Source organism: Podarcis cretensis (assembly GCF_951804945.1).
Source record: "Podarcis cretensis genome assembly, chromosome: 1".
NCBI lineage: Eukaryota > Metazoa > Chordata > Lepidosauria > Squamata > Lacertidae > Podarcis > Podarcis cretensis.
In genome coordinates, this window is record NC_137170.1 from 72,689,357 (window position 1) to 72,709,133 (window position 19,777).

General features: G+C 40.0%; 2 protein-coding genes across 3 annotated transcripts in view; one reads left to right on the forward strand and one right to left on the reverse strand.

Moving 5' to 3' along the window:
* Positions 1–19,777, reverse strand: part of PSMA1 (proteasome 20S subunit alpha 1) — a 395,447-nt gene that overhangs the window by 165,221 nt on the left and 210,449 nt on the right. The window lies entirely within an intron of this gene.
* The window catches only part of INSC (INSC spindle orientation adaptor protein), a 148,895-nt gene that overhangs the window by 32,715 nt on the left and 96,403 nt on the right, over positions 1–19,777 (forward strand). For both annotated transcript variants that reach the window (XM_079966448.1, XM_079966447.1), the window contains one exon: positions 14,590–14,660. In XM_079966448.1, coding sequence (XP_079822574.1) covers positions 14,626–14,660 — 35 coding nt within the window. In that variant the 5' untranslated portion in view covers positions 14,590–14,625. The remainder of the gene's footprint in view (positions 1–14,589; positions 14,661–19,777) is intronic.

The window sequence follows — 19,777 nt, forward strand, 5'->3', positions numbered from 1 at the left end:
AGTGAAGTCTGTTTAGAAATTATAAACCTATATTTTTCTCTCTGTGCTGCATGGTGTGAAGCTTTCTGTAAGAGAGTAGTAATGTGATGTTATCTGCGGCAGAGTCCTGACTAATTCAGGACAGAGGAAATGTCCAAGGATGGACATGTCCAAGGTCCAAGTGGAAATGTCCAAGGATGAGACGCATTCTAAGTAATGTTATGTAACAGGGAATGTAATAAGGGAAGATCACACACCCTGACTACTTGGGAATATTTTGAATGCAGTAACAAAAAAGAGAGGGAGGTATATTTTTATACATCACCTCTTGCTTGCAGCAAAAAAATATATATGTATTTTTTTAAATAAAAGAAACACTGTGGGTTTGGAAGTTTAGGTGCAACTCAGCTTGCAGAAAGGGGTTTGCATGGGGTTAGAACAGATAGAGTAGGGGATCACCAGATCCCTAGACTACATCTGTACCTCTGCTCTCTGTGCTTGCCTCTATATCCTTTGATCTTAAACTGATTGTCAGGCTGCATCCTCTCTCCAACTTCTGCCTCCCTTCCACGCTTTTCTTTCAGAGCAGTGAGGTCTTCTTGAGACACATCCAGAAGTACAAAGGGGACAAGCATGACCACCTTTGCTATCTCCAGCTTGGTTAGTTTAGCTTAGAACTTGAAACTTGTTTAGCTAAGTTATGTACTTCTAATAAATGACTTTGCTGCTCTTCTTAGTAAGCATCTCCATGATTGTATCAGGTAAAGTCTACTCTCTTATACCAGATTCATACTGTTTCAATACGTGGAAGAAACCTCATGCCATTAATATCCCATGAGGCTGGAAAATTCCTTTATCTTGCCACCAGGGATAATCTCGGAAGAGAATGATATTGGAACAATGCAATTTCTGAGAAATAATGAACAGGAATAGAGCCTTTCAAAAATTTTTAAAGGTGATATAGAAAGTGACAATGCAAATCATCTGCATGCTTACTCAGATGCAAGTCCCAGTGTGTTTAATGCCACTTAAGTATGTGTTTAGGATTTCTCCCCCATCTTCTACATTTTTTGAGTATGTTAGTTAAAATATCTCTCTATTTCTATTTATACTTTAGAACTGTCTAATGCAGAAGTTGCTAAGCTATTATGAAAAAAACTAATCTCACAATGGAGAAGTGGAAACTGCCGAACATAGGTATAATGGAAGTATTAGTCTTGGAAGGATCTTAAATTAGCTGAGGAAAAGGCATTCTTCTTAAGGCTTTATAGACTTTACATTTTTATGGATGCATGCAGAGGATTTTACAGAGTCCAATAAACCTGCAACATGTACATGTCTGCGCTGCACACCAGAGCAGAGAGATGGAGAGAATCGAACTTTTAATGTTAAAAACATTATCAAACTCAGAAAAGGCCTACAAAATCTGCCAGACGCTTTCTGAACTCTTAACATATCCTGGAACCTGTGTTCCTCTCCTTTCCTCAGAGATCCCTTTGACTTCTCTTAAAGGGACAATAACAGATTCACACTCAATAAAGTCAAAGCTTAAGGCAGACTCTTAATCCCTTTTCACAGAGCCACATCTGTGTTCTTTGGAATGACAGAGCAAGTATATGTTCCAGAAACTCAGGATGTCTGCACTTTTAATGGGTATGTAGAAGAGGGAATTTCAGCAGGTGCAGCTTGCATGACAGATTATATCTGCAGAAATCCCCTCTTCTACAGAACTATCAAAGCTTGGTCCCATTTTTTATCTAGCTAGTTTGGCCAAGGCTCTTTTGTACATGTTGTGTGTAATGTACAAAGCCAACCCTAGGATCCTATTTCAGCAGAAGCAAATATTATATGCCAGTCCCCGCCATACATTTGAAGCACATTCAACTCACTTCCTCCAATGAATCTTAGGAATTAGTATTCTCCCCACAAAACTGCAGTTCCCATCACCCTTAATGAACAACAGTTCCCAGGATTCTTTGAGGAAAGCAACGTAACTTAAATGTGCACTGGCTGAGCTCTAAGCCTATGGTATAGATCTTACGTTGTCCTCAGTAGCTCTCATTTTAATATCATGATTTAAATACAAGATGCCAATTGTTTGCTGCGTTTTAAATTAATGAAATATGAGTTTGAGTACCGGTCTGAATTTCATTTAGTCATTCCACCCATCCCAGTTAGTGTTTCCTCTATAGCACTCCAAACACATTCATTGATGTGAAAATGCTACTAGATGTAGAGTGGTTTTCTAATTTGGTCCAGAGCCAATGCAATTTTTGCTGGCAGGTAGCTTGATGTAAAATGTAAGCTGAAGGGAGTTTTAGAAGATCATCAAATATCAGAAAGCTAACAGTGAGCCACTTCCTACTAAGCTAAAGAAAGGTCAGCAGATATTGGATATGGTTAATCTGATGACGGTAAAGAGAACAAGGAAGATATTGTACGAAGAGAAATGCTGAGGGAAAAATCTGTTTTAAAGAGACTGAAAGAAAACAGTCCATTCCACAAAGGTCTAGTCAAATAACTCTTGAAACAAGAAAGTTTACTTCTTAAACTTCTTTGAAAAAGGGCTAGATTCTTAGCAAATATATATAGCTGAAAGCAGTGGAGCATTGAAATGAGCCAACCCATTGAGAAAGTGTCCCAAGGCTGAATACATTGAGATATTTATTTATTTAAAAACATTTCTAAACCATTTAGTATTTAAATGTCTGTAAGTGGTATAAAAACACCCCCCCCCCCCAAATTATCATTATATATATATAGAGAGAGAGAGAGAGAGGGAGAGAGAGAGAACAGGTAAAAATTGGATATCAGAAATAACAAGGTGCTCAGTGAAAGCTGGGACAAAAATATATGTCTTCACAATATTTAGTCATATGTCTACTAAATGAAGCATATGCCGGTTAGCAGAAACAAGGATTTCCTAGGCTATAACTGTGCCATCCTTAGCATCAGCACCAGGTACAGCTGCTTACAACATACAGTATAGACCTGAATTGGTTTAGAAGTATTTCCTTCTGCCCAGGCAACATTAGCTGAGAGTTCTGATAAGGTGGTATTGGTGTGAGCTCTAAAAATTGTCAATGCCTTTGTAAAATTTACAGTTCCTAGGATTGCCTAGGGAAATGCATGCTGGTTAAACCAGTGTGAAACCAATAAAGAGAGGCCCAAGTGTGACAATAGTATTATTTCACAGAGGTTTAGCTGTGTTACTATGTTTCACCAAAACAAATGAAGAGTTTGTGTCACCTTGAAGACTAAGAAATTTATTACGGCATAAGCTTTCATGGACTAGAGTTTACTCTTTTGCATTCATGAAGTCTTTTCCTGAGTCACAAATAACACACACACACACACACACACACACACACGGCTTCTTTGAGTGGGGTTGTAAGCAGTGAGGTCAGGGGGATATGAAATACGGCAAGTACAGTAGTTAATCTGGCATTGGTGAGCCAGTTAATACACATAGCATCATAAACATCCTTTGTCCCAACTGAGTTCACAGCTGGTAACATTGAACCTCCTAATGACTTGTGGTTAAGTACAAAGTGACAAAAATTTGTGACTAGACGTGCTGTTGGGCTCATGATATCCCTGATGGCTTGAGATCCACCTTTGGGGAGAATGTTAGTGCAGAGAGCCTCAACACCCATGGTAGCTAGGATGGTTGTAATTTCATCAGAAAGTCATTGGTACCCCACCTTTAACTTGATTACTGATGCATATGAGCTAATGGTGGCCTTGGTATTTATAATATCACCATAGATTTGCTTTGTGGGCTGAGTTCTGAAGCTTTAATTTCACCCAATATCATATTACCTACTAAGGAGAACTGTTGCTTCAGCATTTCCCCGTTATCTTGATTTGTGCTCTTGCAGACTTTCTGAAAGCAAGCCATGACCTGTGGTCATCAGCAGGCCACAGTTTAAAGAATCACTCTTGTAATTTGATTCTATCCCCTTCCTCCATGACTTTCCTACCTTGATCTAATGGCTTTGGAATAACTTTCTCTGATCTCTGGTTCACGAGCCAAATAAAACTTCCACCGTTTTCTCCAACATGCCCCGGCCTTTTCATTTGACATGAGCTACAGGATTCGAAAATGTGTTTTTAATTAAGTAATAGCTGGCGAAAGCTACGAAAACCTCTTTTATTTGTGGGGTTGTGGGGTTAGAATTAAAGGACAAACAAACAGACCCTATAACACTTCAGCATCTAATGCAATATTTGCTATGGTAATTCGATGCTGACAGTCACACGTGGAAGTATCTTTATTTACTCTCCAGCTGTAGATTAAACAATTGATTCTGTAAGATTAAAATGCCCCACCTACATGCTTGCACACCTCTATTTTTGCCACGTCAAACAATATAAAATGAACACAGCACTTCTCTCCCTATCTAATTGAATAATTTACTGTAAATAGCTGTCATTTACTTTCAGAGGAGTAGAGTATCATTAGCCAAATGGATGTGAGTAAGTCATGGCTTTAATGCGTTTGAGGGTCTAAAATGGAATCATCTTAATGGGACCATCAATACAGCAAGCTGAATAAAGCCCATAAGCACTTAAGGCTTCAAGTCCCCTTTCTTGTAAATTACATATTCAGTCTGCAAGGGGGAAAAAAAGAATCAAGAATTCACATAAAATATGGCATTTCTATCCCAAGCTTTGTTTTTAATGAATATAATAATACAATTGATAGGTGTAGCTGTGTTTCGGATCCCCCTCATTTAATTAGCCAGCCCTCCCTGGAGTGCCTGCAAGCAGTGCTTGTGCTGAGTAATATTGGCTGAATTCTCTGGGGACAAAAGTGGAGATGAGCAGGTAATAAAATAGCCTGGACATCTGGCCTTGCTAAATTGCCCAATTTCGGCCTGCATTTGTATATAGCAGAGAGGCTGCCTTGTATTAACTAAGGCTTATATATTAGCTCAGCGCAAAGCACTAGCCAATTTACTTACCTTTTCAAAATTGCAAGCACAGTTTGGGACCAAGGAAACTTCTGCTTGGAAGTTCAGCTCAAGGCTTAAGTAAATAAATAAAAAGCTTCTCATTCACCACCTCCAGAAGTAGATTTAAAGGGACACTCAGTGTGAAATGGTTTTCCATTGAGGACATCATTCAGTACCTGCTAACATCTCTCCAAAGGCTTCCTGTTGGCTTCCCTATAGCTGTAATTCTAAAGAGGAGGCTTGAGATGGAGAATGTTTTTGACCCTGCTTGAATTCTGTGGGCACAGCTGAGCCATCAGGTGGCAATAATGGGCTACTGCTTATAAGAGGGGTAGTCAACTTGGTCCCTTGGGATGTTGTGGACTGTGGTTGCATCCACGCTAGCCAACATGGAGGCTGGGCAATAAATATGAAATCTGTAGTCCAGCACATCTTTAGGACACCACATTTGCTACTCCTGGCTTAGACCATCCACCTCCTATAAGTCGGGCTAATGCTCATGTATCTGCCAAAAGAGGAGCACACTGTATCAGCAGGTAAAGTCTACAAATATTTTTAGTAGCCTCCTTTAACCTGTTAAATTGTCTGTATCTACCTTTGTGCCCTGGAAAAAAGGCTTTCAGTTGCCTGAATATTATTTTTTTTCACCATAAGGCAAATGGCTGCTTAGAAGTCTGAACTGCCCTCGTATTGATTCATTTTTTAAAAGAAAAACCTCCTATGTCAAATTTATTGAGAACAGTTGTTCATGTATTTCTAGTGTCACTGAGACGCAGAAACATCTACTAAATATCAGACTCTGCACAAGTAGTAAAATGATTTTTTTTTTTTAATGATGAATTAATGGAGTAAATGCAGAAAGGTAATAAATCTAGATATAAGATACATGGCTACTTGTAACAAGATTGTGGATGCACAAAAGGGAAATGCAATATGACTGAAAATGAAATATAATATGGCCAAGAGATGCTCTGAAATTCAAGACTCCGGGTAAATTTTATTTGTCCTTTAAAACTTTTGAGATTCTTCTTATATGCTGCTCTTGCATTGATTGGATGAGTCAATCCTGAAGTTCTACCATGAGTAATGCTTACTATTTTCTTATGTTCTCTGGACATTTTAATTAAAGGAAGAATTTTCTCGTTTTCTGCTGTCTTAATGGACTGCTAGGTGGCTGAGTATTTCAACTGATTTATATTTATCACTGCAGTAAGGACGCAGTCTGCTTTTCTTGCAGCCATAACTCCCCCCCCCCCCACCTCCCTGGAATCAATAAAATGCTATGCAATTTCTTTGCACACAGAACAGCAACAATTTGGGTGCTATTGATCTAATCCTAATATTAAAACACAAAAAGTAAATGCAAGTTTTTGGTTGCCCTTCTTCAGGAGTAGAAAAAGTCTGGTGAGTGCTTTTATACCAATTATAAATCAAGCTGGAGAGGCTCCAAGTAGCTAGAACGACTTGGTTGGTTGGAGTAACTTTGTAGCATCGTTGGAAAAGGATCACCATAGGATAGGTGGCATGGTTTAAAGTGGCAAAGCAGATACTTTCATTTATAACTGTTATTGTGAAACTGAGTTGGCCAAGGCTCCCCTAATTGCAATCAGGATATATGGTCAGGAGTTGGTGTGTATATGATGCAGGAACACATTTTACAGTGTTGGTCCTAGCAAGAATGTGGGAGCTGTTTGGGCTCTGTTTCAGGCAGGCAGCAAAACGCTTTTGGCCTGCACTGATCGTCTGTCACTCCATGTTGATCACACACAGATTTGTCATCTGTGCAGGACCTTAGTGTTGCCTCTTTCCTGCCTTTACTTCCCCAGGCTTTCAGCATACTTGTAGCTGCACTGGGAAAAGCCTTGCCTGAGTAGCTGGCGCTCTACAATTGCACATCCCAAGTACCTTGACCAGGACAAGACTCTGGGAGTTCTGCATGCCTTGGAGCAAGATTATGAAGTTATCTATGCAGAGATAGATAATAAAACTACTGGTTCCCCCCCTCCTAAACTCATCCATTTTGTGTTGTAGCAGCTTGTTAGTGGTACCAGTAGTGATTAGTGTTTTTCTCTCATTTTTTTTTAATATCACAGCTTCTTTTTCTTTTTCTATCCCAGAAGTTTCATTCTGGTGCTTAAACATGGGGCCACAGATGTTAACTGGGATGTATATAATCATAGCTTTACTCTAGAAACCTGCATGGAATCATATGCTATTTAGCAACATTTAGACAGCTGAGAGAGAGGGTCATTTATCTGGCAATTTTGAGGTGTGATTTAATCCATTGACTCTTTCAATCTTTAGTTTGTCCGAAACTTTATCCAAGAAAGCTACCTGCCACACATTACTGTTGTTGTTGTTGTTGTTGTTTAGTCGTGTTCGATTCTTTGTGACCCCATGGACCAGAGCATGCCAGGCACTCCTGTCTTCCACTGCCTCCCACAGTTTGGTCAAACTCATGCTGGTAGCTTCGAGAACACTATCCAACCATCTCGTCCTCTGTCGTCCCCTTCTCCTTGTGCCCTCAATCTTTCCCAACATCAGGGTCTTTTTCAGGGAGTCTTCTCTTCTCATGAGGTGGCCAAAGTATTGGAGCCTCAGCTTCACAATCTGTCTTTCCAGTGAGCACTCAGGGCTGATTTCCTTAAGAATGGATAGGTTTGATCTTTTTGCAGTCCATGGGACTCTCAAGAGTCTCCTCCAGCACCATAATTCAAAAGCATCAATTCTTCAGCGATCAGCCTTCTTTATGGTCCAGCTCTCACTTCCATACATCACTACTGGGAAAACCATACCTTTAACTATACGGATCTTACTGTACCAATAACCTAAAGTTAAGACATTTTTATTTAGCTTAAAGCATTTTAATTTGTGTAATTAGTCTGTTTTACTATTTTGTCTACTGTCTCTTGTTATAATTGCTAATCTTAGTACTTTATTGCATTGTATTAGGTTTTAATTAATTTATAATCCATAACATTGTACCCTAATCTGAAATCTGTTTTGATGAAGGGTAGAATAGAAATGTATTCCAGAAACAAAATACATTTTAGTTGGCTGTTGCCAATTTTAATTGATGGTACGCAATTTAAGAACACACTTGCTTTATAATTTGAGGTTATTTAAGTTCAGGTGTAAACTTAAAGGAGTGGAAAAGAAAATGAATGCTGAGCTTTCCTTTTAACAATCAGTGGCAATTTTGGTTCTCTTCAGTATTTGAGGATGGCATTTGTACTGAGTTTAAACAACCACAACAGCCATGCTTGTTTTTTTTTTTAAATGAATCAGTCATTGGTTAATCAGGTAGATATTCTTGGATTGGTTGACCATTTTGATTGGTTGACAACACTAAAAGGGACTAAAAGTGATGGCAGCAGCTTCCAGGACTGCTTTTATGAGAATTTGTGACGAATCAACAAGAGACCAGGGGCTGCTTTAAGGTATCACATAGCAGAGATTAACTGATGTGAGAGAAGTGCAGATATTTCTTAATCATGTACAACCCTCCTCTGTATCTCTTAAGTACATTTTAGTAACATGTGATAAGCTCTCATAAAGGATTGGCAGATGGGAAAACTGTTGATGAGGAGAGATGTCATTTTCACTTTCTAGGAAATGGAGTAGGGTTTTGAGATTGTGAGCCTCTCACTTTGAAAGAGCCCCAGGCTTTCACTGGGGCTTCTTGGTAAAGCTGTCCTGAATTTGTCATTAAATCTGCTTCTCTGAATGGTGGCTCCTTTGTATTAAGCTGACATGTTGACTAGCTAGCAGAGGTCTGTGATTTTCTCCACCTATTGCTTAAGTCTTTCCCTTGTTAATGTACAAGTACTGCCCATTGGCCAAGTTCTCCTACTTTCTTCTTCAGGGGAAAGAGCATGAGAAAATAAAAGCAAAGATTGTGCAAAATTATTATGGAATAATAATAATAAACCCCATCCTGTTTACTCTTTTGTGAGAGATAATTGCTCTAAGACTTTTCCATTTGTCTGTTTTCCCATGCTACTTTTTTCAGCAGTGAAGATGTTTTCTGATCACTTCAGTGCTGGTTTTGAAATGTTCAGGTTAATGTCAAAAGCAGTAATCGGGTTTAATCATCTGTGGGATGAGAAATACTAGTGACAGCTTTCAAATAATGTTAAATGCCACCATTGTTTATTGGGACACACTTTGAGATGTTTCCAGTATCTGCAAGCTGTGCATTGAACTGAACTAGCATTTATCACCTCTTTCGAAAAGCCCTGAACAAACTGCCTTTTAACATGAGATTTTTTTAGAGGATGCTGACTATAGCCTAGTTAGGGGTTTGTTTTTAAGAATGCTGAACAAAGTATAGTGTGTGTGTGTGTGTGTGTGTAGATAGATAAATAAATAGACAGTGATGCATTTATATAACTCTAGCTCGGTTGATGAGGGACGCAGGTGGCGCTGTGGGTTAAAGCCTCAGCGCCTAGGACTTGCCGATCGAAAGGTCAGCGGTTCGAATCCCTGCGGCGGGGTGCGCTCCCGCTGCTCGGTCCCAGCGCCTGCCAACCTAGCAGTTCGAAAGCACCTCCGGGTGCAAATAGATAAATAGGGACCGCTTACCAGCGGGAAGGTAAACGGCGTTTCCGTGTGCGGCTCTGGCTCGCCAGAGCAGCGATGTCACGCTGGCCACGTGACCCGGAAGTGTCTCCGGACAGCGCTGGCCCCTGGCCTCTTAAGTGAGATGGGCGCACAACCCCAGAGTCTGTCAAGACTGGCCCGTACGGGCAGGGGTACCTTTACCTTTACCTTTAGCTCGGTTGATACCAAATTATCACTGCAAGCCCCAGTTTTAATGAGGCAAACGACTATTGCTTTCCACCGGGTTTTTAACAGTATGTCCTGACACCTGCAGATTCAAACATTACATTGCCCAGTGGAGGCACTGAGAAAGTGTGTGTGTGTGTGTGTGTGTGTTTATGTGTGTGTGCATAGTACTTGTAATCTATTTACCTCAGTTCTGACCTCAAGCTAAGTGGACAGCCTGCATGTCAGCACCACAGAGTTCTGGGGGCTGTAAACGATGGCATTGTTAACATGCGATTAGGACAGCCAAAGTGGGAAACTGCTTCCAGGTATTAGGAGGCCTGGGATGTAGATGGGTTTTTAGCTCCCTCCATGTGGAGAATGTGATGATGTATTGGAAGAGGGACCGTGGCATTCAGGAAATGTGTTTTGTTTTCTACACAGTCATAGTTTTTTGGTCAATCCATAATGCTTAATATACATTCATGTTTTAGTTGCAGTTTATAAAATGCAGTGGTGGTACTACTCTCCTTGATTATCCCATGATTCTTAATGGTTTATTTATCAATCAATCAATCAAATCCGTTTATTGTGAGGACCATGCCTGTGCACAAAAATCAACACTAAAATCAGTAGTTAAAAAATATTAAAATTCATTACATACTATGCCAACAAAACCTTCTTCCCACAAAGTAGAAAAGGAAAACGAACAGCGAGTCAAACAGACGATGAAGGGGTCTTTACATTGTCGTTCATAAATCTTTCCCTGGCTTTCATGGCCTTCATCACAAAGACCGCTACCACATGGGTAATGCGTGGGTTTGCATCAACTAACAAAAATTTTACTCTATCTTCAGGACTGGTTATAGAGATAGGTATAATTTGCAGCAATGCGTCTCTAAAGCCCGAGTAAATGGGGCAATAGAGGAAATAATGTATAAGATCCTCTTTAATTTTCATAAGGCAAGGACATAAACGATGTTCAACTGGGGTTTTTGTGTATCTACCGGTCAGATAAGCAGTTGGCAATGTTTGAAACTGTGCCATGGTGAAAACTCTCCGAAGGGTGGGATCAGTGATCTCCACCAAGTAGTTGGCACAGATTTTAACTGCTTTTACTCGTGGGAACCAGTAGGAAAACCCAGAATTTTTTATCTTGGTGGAGTCCAAAGAGGCGTCTTTTTCAAAGATCCATTCCTGAACTTTATCAGGACTCCACAATTTGAGAGTATTAAACTCTGGTAAGTTGTATCTGGATAGACTTTTATGCCAAGTGGAATTATATTGTAATGATACAAAGGCTTGTTTAGCCAATAGGGTGTTCGGGGCATCTATAAGGTTGATGAAAAAACGCAAGAATCTTAAATGGGCCCTAGCATTAAATAAACCATCTTAATGGTTTATTTAACAAAATTTACATACTGCTTGATTGTGAGAAAACCTTTCAGATTAATTCACACACAAAAATGCTTGTTGAGTTGTAAGCTTTGGATGCTAAGTAACTCACTTGATAGTAGTCCCATAACAACAACAACAACAACAACAACAACAACAACAACAACAACTAATTTATTTGTACCCCACCCATCTGGCTGGGTTTCCCCAGCCACTCTGGGCAGCTTCCAACAAAATATTTAAAATACAATAAAACACCAAGCAGTAAAAACATCCCTAAACAGGGCTGCCTTCAGATGTCTTCTAAAAGTCAGATAGTTGTTTATTTCCTTGACATCTGATGGGAGGGCATTTCACAGGGCGGGTGCCACTGCCAAGAAGGGTCTCTGCCTGGTTCCCTGTAACCTCACTTCTCGCAGAGAGGGAACCACCAGAAGGCCCTCTGAGCTGGACTTCAGTGTCAGGACCTCAGGTCTGTACCACTCTAAGCTGGGTTGGACCAAAGCATTTTGCTGCCTAGGATGAAGGAAAAGATGGTGCTCTTCCCAGTGCCAGATGCAGAAAACAACCTGACTGAAAACTGAATTTTATTTAATTGGTACCAATGGAATAGTGCCAACCTCCTTGCCCCTCTCCCTCTTGGTTACTGGCAGTAATCTCTGTGTTGAGAAGCCAGGTGAGCAATGCCACTTCACCCTGCCCTGTCCCACTGATGACTACTGGTCCAGGGTGGAAAGGACACCTTTCTCATGAAGTAATTAATCACATGTGGGCATGGGAACCAGGGTCTCTCTTCCTTCTTAAGGTGGGAGCAAATAATGTTTGCATATGTAGGTCACCCAGATAAACATACATTCATGACAAAACAGAAGCATATTTGAAAATAATAAATTTGGGGTGAGGGGAAGCTGCTTTTAATCTAAGAACTCATATTACTGAGAGAGTGCATGTGAAACTTACTAGAAAGAGGAAAATTCATTAGGCTGTTGTCTAATGGATGTGTAGGCAGAAAAAAGTGTCATATTCAGGTTTCCTTATGACCGACTACATTAGCAGTTTATAGTGATTATTGAACATCCAATAAAAAGATGAAATGCTCCTTTTTAAAATGCAAGTTCCTGTGTTTTAAAAGCAAGCTGTTTGCTACTTGTGCAATTTGCTACTTTGTGGTTAATTATGCAGAATGAGATGTCCACTTCTCCTAGCAATTTCATAATGTTTTTTCCCCCCTAGTCATTTTTGGTTAAAAAAAATAGGATGGATGTAAAGAAACGCTGGATTCCCTGAAGTATACAATTCAGAGCACGTTTGATAACCCAAGAAGTTTAGAGCAATCAAACATTTGCAATGGCTTATCAAAATGAAAAAAAAACATACAAAAAGTAGTCAACTAAATCACAATGCAACTGAATAATACCATCAGCTGCCGCCCTCCTTGCACTTCCTTCCCTCCCTGATTTAAGAACATAAGAAGATCCCTGCTGGATCTAGTCCAACATCCTGTTCTTACTCTGGGCAACTAGATGCCCAGAAACTTGCAAGCAGGTGTACTGCCTCCAACAGTGGAGCCCTATCTCGATGAATGAATTTGGTTTCTGACACACACACATTCTGGAGGGAGCAAAGTGATAAATGATAGAAGTCTTAGATATTTCAGTTTCCTGCTTAACAAATGACTTTAGAAGACAGATTCATTAAAAAAAAAAAGTTGGACAAAACTTGAACACTTTCTGAAATGTCGAACTATGAAATGGGACACTCCCTGACTGGCAAAGTGTCCCTTGATGTAATTTTAAACCACAAGAGCTGTTCAGATGGCACTATTACATTCAATTTTCAGTATTATTTCTTTGTTAGAGATGCATCTTTTATAAGTAGGCATATTGCTTCCAGGAAAAAAGAGAACATTTCCAAACAAACCATGTTATTATATGAATGAGTGGCTAAATGAGTAAGTATATTGGTCACATTTAGAGAACATTTGTGGGTTCTCATATGCAGACCTTGGAATAAAGGAAGGAAAATATTAACAACAAGGTCATTGTGTTGGGGGCCACATTTGGAGCAATTTTACTTGCCAACTTTATATAATGTAAACCGTTCTAAACTAGTGACCATTATTATGATGTCAAGAGGTACAAGGGGCATATTTCTGTTTGAAGACCCCCATTACTCTTCTCTCAACATCTCAGAAGAAAATTAGACATTGTTTCTGCAGTCATAAGCATTAATACACTCCTCTTGTCTCTACATTTCTGTCTTTTCTTCTGGTTAAGGTGTGATATCCAACATTAGTCATACTTGGAGTATATCCACTGGAATACATGGACTTAAGCAATGTTTCCTAAGTAGAGGCAATCATCATAGCAATACAGGAGACATTTCAAGTGAAATCCAGAGACAGTAGTGGTCAATAGAGCAGCAGTGCTCAACTGGTTTCCCAGCTTCAAGTGTTGCTGCTGGTTATCAAAAGGGAAGGTGCTAGGTGATAGAGATCTTGGTGCAATAAAGGTAAAAGTAAAGGACCCCTGGACGGTTAGGTCCAGTCAAAGGCGACTATGGGGTGTGGCGTTCATCTCACTTTCAGGCTGAGGGACCTGGTGTTTGTCCACAGACAGCTTTCTAGGTCATGTGGCCAGCATGACTAAACCACTTCTGGTGCATAGAACACTGTGATGAGTGATAGAGCCCACAGAAACACCATTTACCTTTCCACTGCAGCAGTGCCTATTTATCTACTTGCACTGGTATGCTTTTGCACTAATGGGTTCTTAGTGCAACAGGAGAATGATTGCAGAGTCAATCCAAGTCAATCCCCCAAGTGTCCCATTTTAAGTGGGACATCCCAGATCACAGAAGCCAATCACGGCTTCTGTCTGGATCCCAGTACATCCTTTGGGACATTCACTCTGGTGCGAGTCAGCAGGGGCGAGCCAGAGCTTTGGTGCAGCCCTGCTGATGAGTGCCAGAGTGCCAGACCAGAAGGCACACCCCTTTAGGGACTGAAAATGTTGGAGGGTATGGTCAATCATGTGCCATACTCAACTGGAAGAAAGAATATGCCCTTCTGATGAGGGCTGTCAGGAACCTTTACCCTGTCCTGCTGTATTGCAGATATTATAATGAAGTTAGGAACGACTTTATCTTCCCACTTTAAAAGCACTCACCTGCTAGAATGATGGGTCTTAGCAGGTGTGTCACTTTGACTCCAGATTAGGTTTCCTATAGCATTGCAAATGAATAAATATTTTTTTTTGGGTGTGTGTTCTCTGCTGTTCCAGAAACAGTTCCTGAGAGTTTCTTCCAACATTATTTTAAAATTACTCTTGAATTCACATCTGTATCTTTGATTAATTTACTTTTAATTTTTTGGAAGGTGGCCTGGGAACTTGTTGAGAAATTCGTAAAATAAAACTCAGCATTTTTTCCCTAGAAAAATTTAGCCTGATTTCAAACTTCTTTGAAAAATATTTTTCCCCTTCCTTTTTAGATTTGGGTCTGTGGAGAAGCATGCAGATGAGTTGAGATGAGTATGGCTTTCCTAGCTTACCCAGTTCAGCGGTAAGTACTGTTAGGATTCTTTTCCCGTGTTGCAGTCATGGGATTGTTTTTTATCACATGGCGGTGTATGTTTTCATTCCACATTGTGGGAAGTGATGGAGACAGGATGTTTTTATTACTATGTTTCCATGATGTAGTATTTTTGTCCTTTGCTCTTTCTCTTTGCTGTCTGATGCTGAAGAGGAAGGAGCTGAGTCAAGATGCTCTGAGTGTGTATATGTAAATAAATGTAGTATAGTCAAAAGCTGCGCTACTGAGTCTGTACGCTGACTGTCTATACTCTGCTGATCCTGAAGTGTGCTGATGCCTCTTGGTATCAGTCGCTGTGATGTTTGGGCTAGAGAAAACTTCTGAATCTCCCAAACGACCCACCAGGAGGGAGAGAACGTGCCAATTGGGCATGTGTCTCTGCCGGACTCCTACTCGTGTGTAGGACCTCCTGACAGGTACTACATATTAAAAATATATTTGATACAAGCATCAAAACATACAAAAATTATCAACTTCTGGAGGCGGCGCCACCGACAATGGCGGATTCCCTCTAGACTAGAGGGAGAAGCCCCGCAGAAAACCGCAGGAGGGTGAAGCTTGCGACCGTGGAACTTGGTGGGTAACTTTTGCGCCCCCCGATTGGTGAAGGAACCCTGCAAAGGGCTCCGGAGCGAGACGGGGTTTGGCGCGGTGCTGAGAGTCAATCGCTATTTCTGCGGAGCGAAGCTGCATAGCTGATGTCGGAGAGCGCTGTCCTCTTTCCTGTGACAATTCGGCTTTTAAACAACAACCTGTGAGTAGGACAACTGAAAGATCGGGAGATCAAAGGAATTATCCCTTTGATCAAAGGAACAACTTTGAATTTGGCACCGAAGCGGTAAGGTGTAAACAGGAAGTCCGCCTTCCGCTTTTTGTAAATAGACTGAAGCAAAGATCCTACAAGCTAAAAAGCCGGGAAAATTGATCTTAAGATTGAAATTTCCTGCATTTACAACTACCAAAACCCTCCTTGACAGCAGGAGAAAAGGGGGGAAGAAATTTTGATCTTTCAATCCTGCAGAGAGAGTGAAAGAATACAAGCCTCCATCGTCCCGAACCTGGGGACGGGATGTCAGGACAGAAATTGTCGGTGATGTTTATTAATTGAAAACGGAAAAACTTTTGACAGATAGAATTAAAGGAGAAATAAAATAATTCTAATGCTGCCTTCTGCTTGTCTGCATTATATCGAAAGGAAACAAAGTATTTGAAAATCGAAAGTAAATTTCTCTTTGTTGGATAAACTTTAAAAATGGACATTAAATAGTAATTGTATCCCCTAGAGGGAGCTAGCTTGCGTGTTTGTTGCAAATTACAGGGAAGACACAACAAGAAAATCAGACCGTGCGACCAGCTATTTGACCTTGACAGAAATGAACAGGGAGGAAGTCTTACTTGCCCTTGGCAAAATAAATGCTGTGCTGCAGCAGCTGGATGAGAAAGTGACTTTAATGAACCAAAAGATGGATCTATTATCTGCTGCAGCCAGTAAAGATGAACTGACAGGAAACGAAGTTAAAGAAACTTTACAACAACCAATTCAGGAAATTGTTTTAATAAGGCAATCTCAAGGGCAGAGGAAGATGGAAGAGGTTGCGATTGCACCTCAAAAGATACAGAGACTCAAAATCCCGCATGACCAAAAGCTGCAACATTGGAAAACTGAACTCGGAGAACACCTGCAAAATTTTGGAGTTAAGGAAGCCTTTAACTCTGGTGGGATTGTGAAACAAGTTGATGATTATTTTCGGAACAACTATTTTTTGGATGTGGGGAATGGGACAATCTGACAAAAGAAAATGGAGAATATTACCATATGGAACCCCCCCGGAGATTCACTCCCCAAGGAGAAAGGGAAGAAAATATGCAAGAATCCAACAAGGGACAAGGATGTGGGCAAATATAAACAAGAACAAGAAAGCCTGCAGAGGGGGCATAGAAGGGACCTGAGAGCCTCAGATATTAGAACACCCGACTGATTGACAGGACACAATGGTGTAAGGACTGACATTAACCGAAACCAGGAAGAAGGGACGTTGGATAAAACTAGAATGAGAATTTCCTTTTTGTAAATTATTTTACTTTTGGAACTAGTGTAACACTAATGAAATATTAAAATGTGCCGGAAAGGAATTAATTGGCTTTAGCAGAATAGGTTTGAAGGAGTTAAGTTTAAATATGGTTTAAATTTTGAAATTTTAATTTTTTGAAGGTAAGATAAGGTTAAAGAAATTAAAGGTAAATTGAACTGTAAAACTTTTAAATGTTATTGATGTTGAAATGAAATGAAGCGGTTCTAGTAATAAGGCAAAATAAGAACTTGTAAGAATGGATTGATATTAGATGAAAATCTGAAGTTATAACATAAGAGGATAAATAACTAAGAGTAAATTAAGAGGGTATGAATTTGCTGAACCAATTTTTAAATGGAATACAAAAAAGGGAGGTGAGAGGAAGTCAGGAAAATAAGTAAATGAATGGTAAGAACTTGAAAAGAGGGATTTTTATTTTTTCTTTTTCTTTTTCTATGTCAAACTTTTTTTTGTATTTTTTCTATGTTTTTTCTTTTTCTCATTGTTTTGTAACTTTTTTCTTGTTAAAATCTAATAAAATATCATTTTTTTTTAAAAAAAAACCATACAAAAATTATCTTTCTGAAAGGTGGCTTCTCTATGGAGTGTATGTTCCAGAGTTTGTGGCGGCCTATTTTTTCTGTTTTTGTGTAAAAAGCATGTGAGCACCTAATATTATATTTGATGTTAACTCCTCATGTTTTATTTCTGGGTCTAAGTGTGGGGAAATGTAAGATGTTATTAATGATATTATCTTCACTACCTCTTCCCAAAACATTTTAGTTATTGGACAGGTCCACTGAATATGTTCCCTATTTGGCTTCAAATGTTCACATCTCCAACACTTTGCGCCACAGATGGTGTAAATTTTACTCAGTCTGCGTAGAGTCATATAGCATTGATGGAAAAAATTGTAATGTTTTTCTTTAAAGTTAACACAAAGAGGTCATGTTGGTTCCTGATTAAAAAGAAAGCCCTGTTCTTATTCAAAGATTGGTCCACCTATTATTCAAATTAGTCAGAAAAGGCTGAATTAGCAAAACAGAACATACATGCAATTTGGAGAATTCTATGTCTTCTAAGGGACGCAGGTGGCGCTGTGGGTTAAACCACAGAGCCTAGGACTTGCCGATCAGAAGGTCGGTGGTTCGAATCCCCGTGACGGGGTGAGCTCCCGTTGCTCGGTCCCTGCTCCTGCCAACCTAGCAGTTTGAAAGCATGTCAAAGTGCAAGTAGATAAATAGGTACCGCTCCTGCGGGAAGGTAAACGGCATTTTCGCGCACTGCTCTGGTTCGCCAGAAGCAGGTTTGTCATGCTGGCCACATGACCCGGAAGCTGTCAGCCGGCTCCCTCGGCCAATAAAGTGAGATGAGCGCAGCAACACCAGAGTCGGTCACGACTGGACCTAATGGTCAGGGGTCCCTTTACCTTTATGTCTTCTAAAAGGCTTATGCATGGCAGGAAGCCCCCTTTTTATGTACATACTTTGCAATTTGTCATGAAGATCCTCTTCACAAAGGAACAGAAGCTGAGTGAAACTTTAGATTTTGCATAGCTGGAGACTTGGAGGTCATCGGTCTCTCTAACTGAATGACCCCCCTCCTTCCCCATCATTTGAACCTCATACAATCCGAGCATACTTGTTACTCCTGATTCAGGGTCTGAGTATAAAATAAGGCATTACCGTTATTGCACTTAGCATCTGTTCCCCTCAGCCCCACACATTGCCAATTTGCCAAAAAGCAATTCTAAGAATGTCCCTCTCACTCTAGAAAAAACTATATTTGGCCTTTGGTCTGTTTTATTGCATTTGAAATAACTCTTTATTCTGCAAACTGTAAGGTAAAATGAAATGAAATAAAATGAAGTGTTGTGTTCACTGACTAGCAATGGCTCTCCAAGTTTTCAAAGATCATTTCTGGGAATGTCAGGAGTTGAACTCAGGGCCCTTTGCTTGCAAAATGTGTGTTTTGTTACTGAGATGACCTTCCTCAATGGATGAAGGCCCTTTCTCCCAACACAGCTATGGTTTACATGCATAGGAATTACCAGCTGTTATTTTTATCGTGTATTATGGATCTGTTTTCCCTTCCCCTCTACGCTGTTGTGCAGGGAGTCCCTTGGGTATTTCTGCCTAGCGCTGGCTTTGTACTGTACTGTCAGACCTATGAACTGTAATTGACATATGGTTGAAAGGAAAAAAAAGCTAGCGAGCCAGGGGTGGGTCAGGGGAAGAACGTATTGTGGCAAAACCTCACTTCGCATTTCTGACTTATAACAATGCAAGTGATACATGTGACTGGGCCAATAAGCATTTTGAAATGAAAGTGCACATTAACTCCCCCCTTCTTTATTTTTACTCTTGATTAATTTGCAATATGCTTTTGTCCAGAATGGAAAATCTCTGGAATTTCCAGAAGGGGGAAAAAAATATCTGTGACGGGAGCTGCAGTTTGACAGCAGGGCAGGGGCGTTGGTGTTGATGTTAATCAGTATACAAGAGACACAGCACTTCTTTGTAACAACACAATCAAGAAATAAGTTTTTTGTTCCAGCGATAAATACGTGTGTGAACACAAGTTACATTGTACTACAGGAGGAACATAATAAATTATCAAAATGAGGATTCTCCCACCCCCGCTTTAAAATTAAAATTAGGAATTCCCGATAATGGATGGTCTGAATGACAGGAGCCCTATTATGTATGCTGCTCACTTTACTATACTTAAGCCCATGTAATTTCATTATATTTGTAGTGTCTCGCTGTACAACCTGATTGTAAGGAACAATGAGATCGCAGAGCTCTCTTGTAAAATCTGATTTAATCTTGAAATACCTTTATGTGAACAAAGAAAAATGGATAGATGCCATTATCTCAGTACTGTAGTGGAATAACTTTAATATGCAGCTTTATCAAATTAGTGACTTTGGAAAAATATTTCCCTACCATGGGAAATATGTAGAATGGGTTGGTTGCATTCAAGTTGTGTTTCAATTGCCCATGACTCCACGTT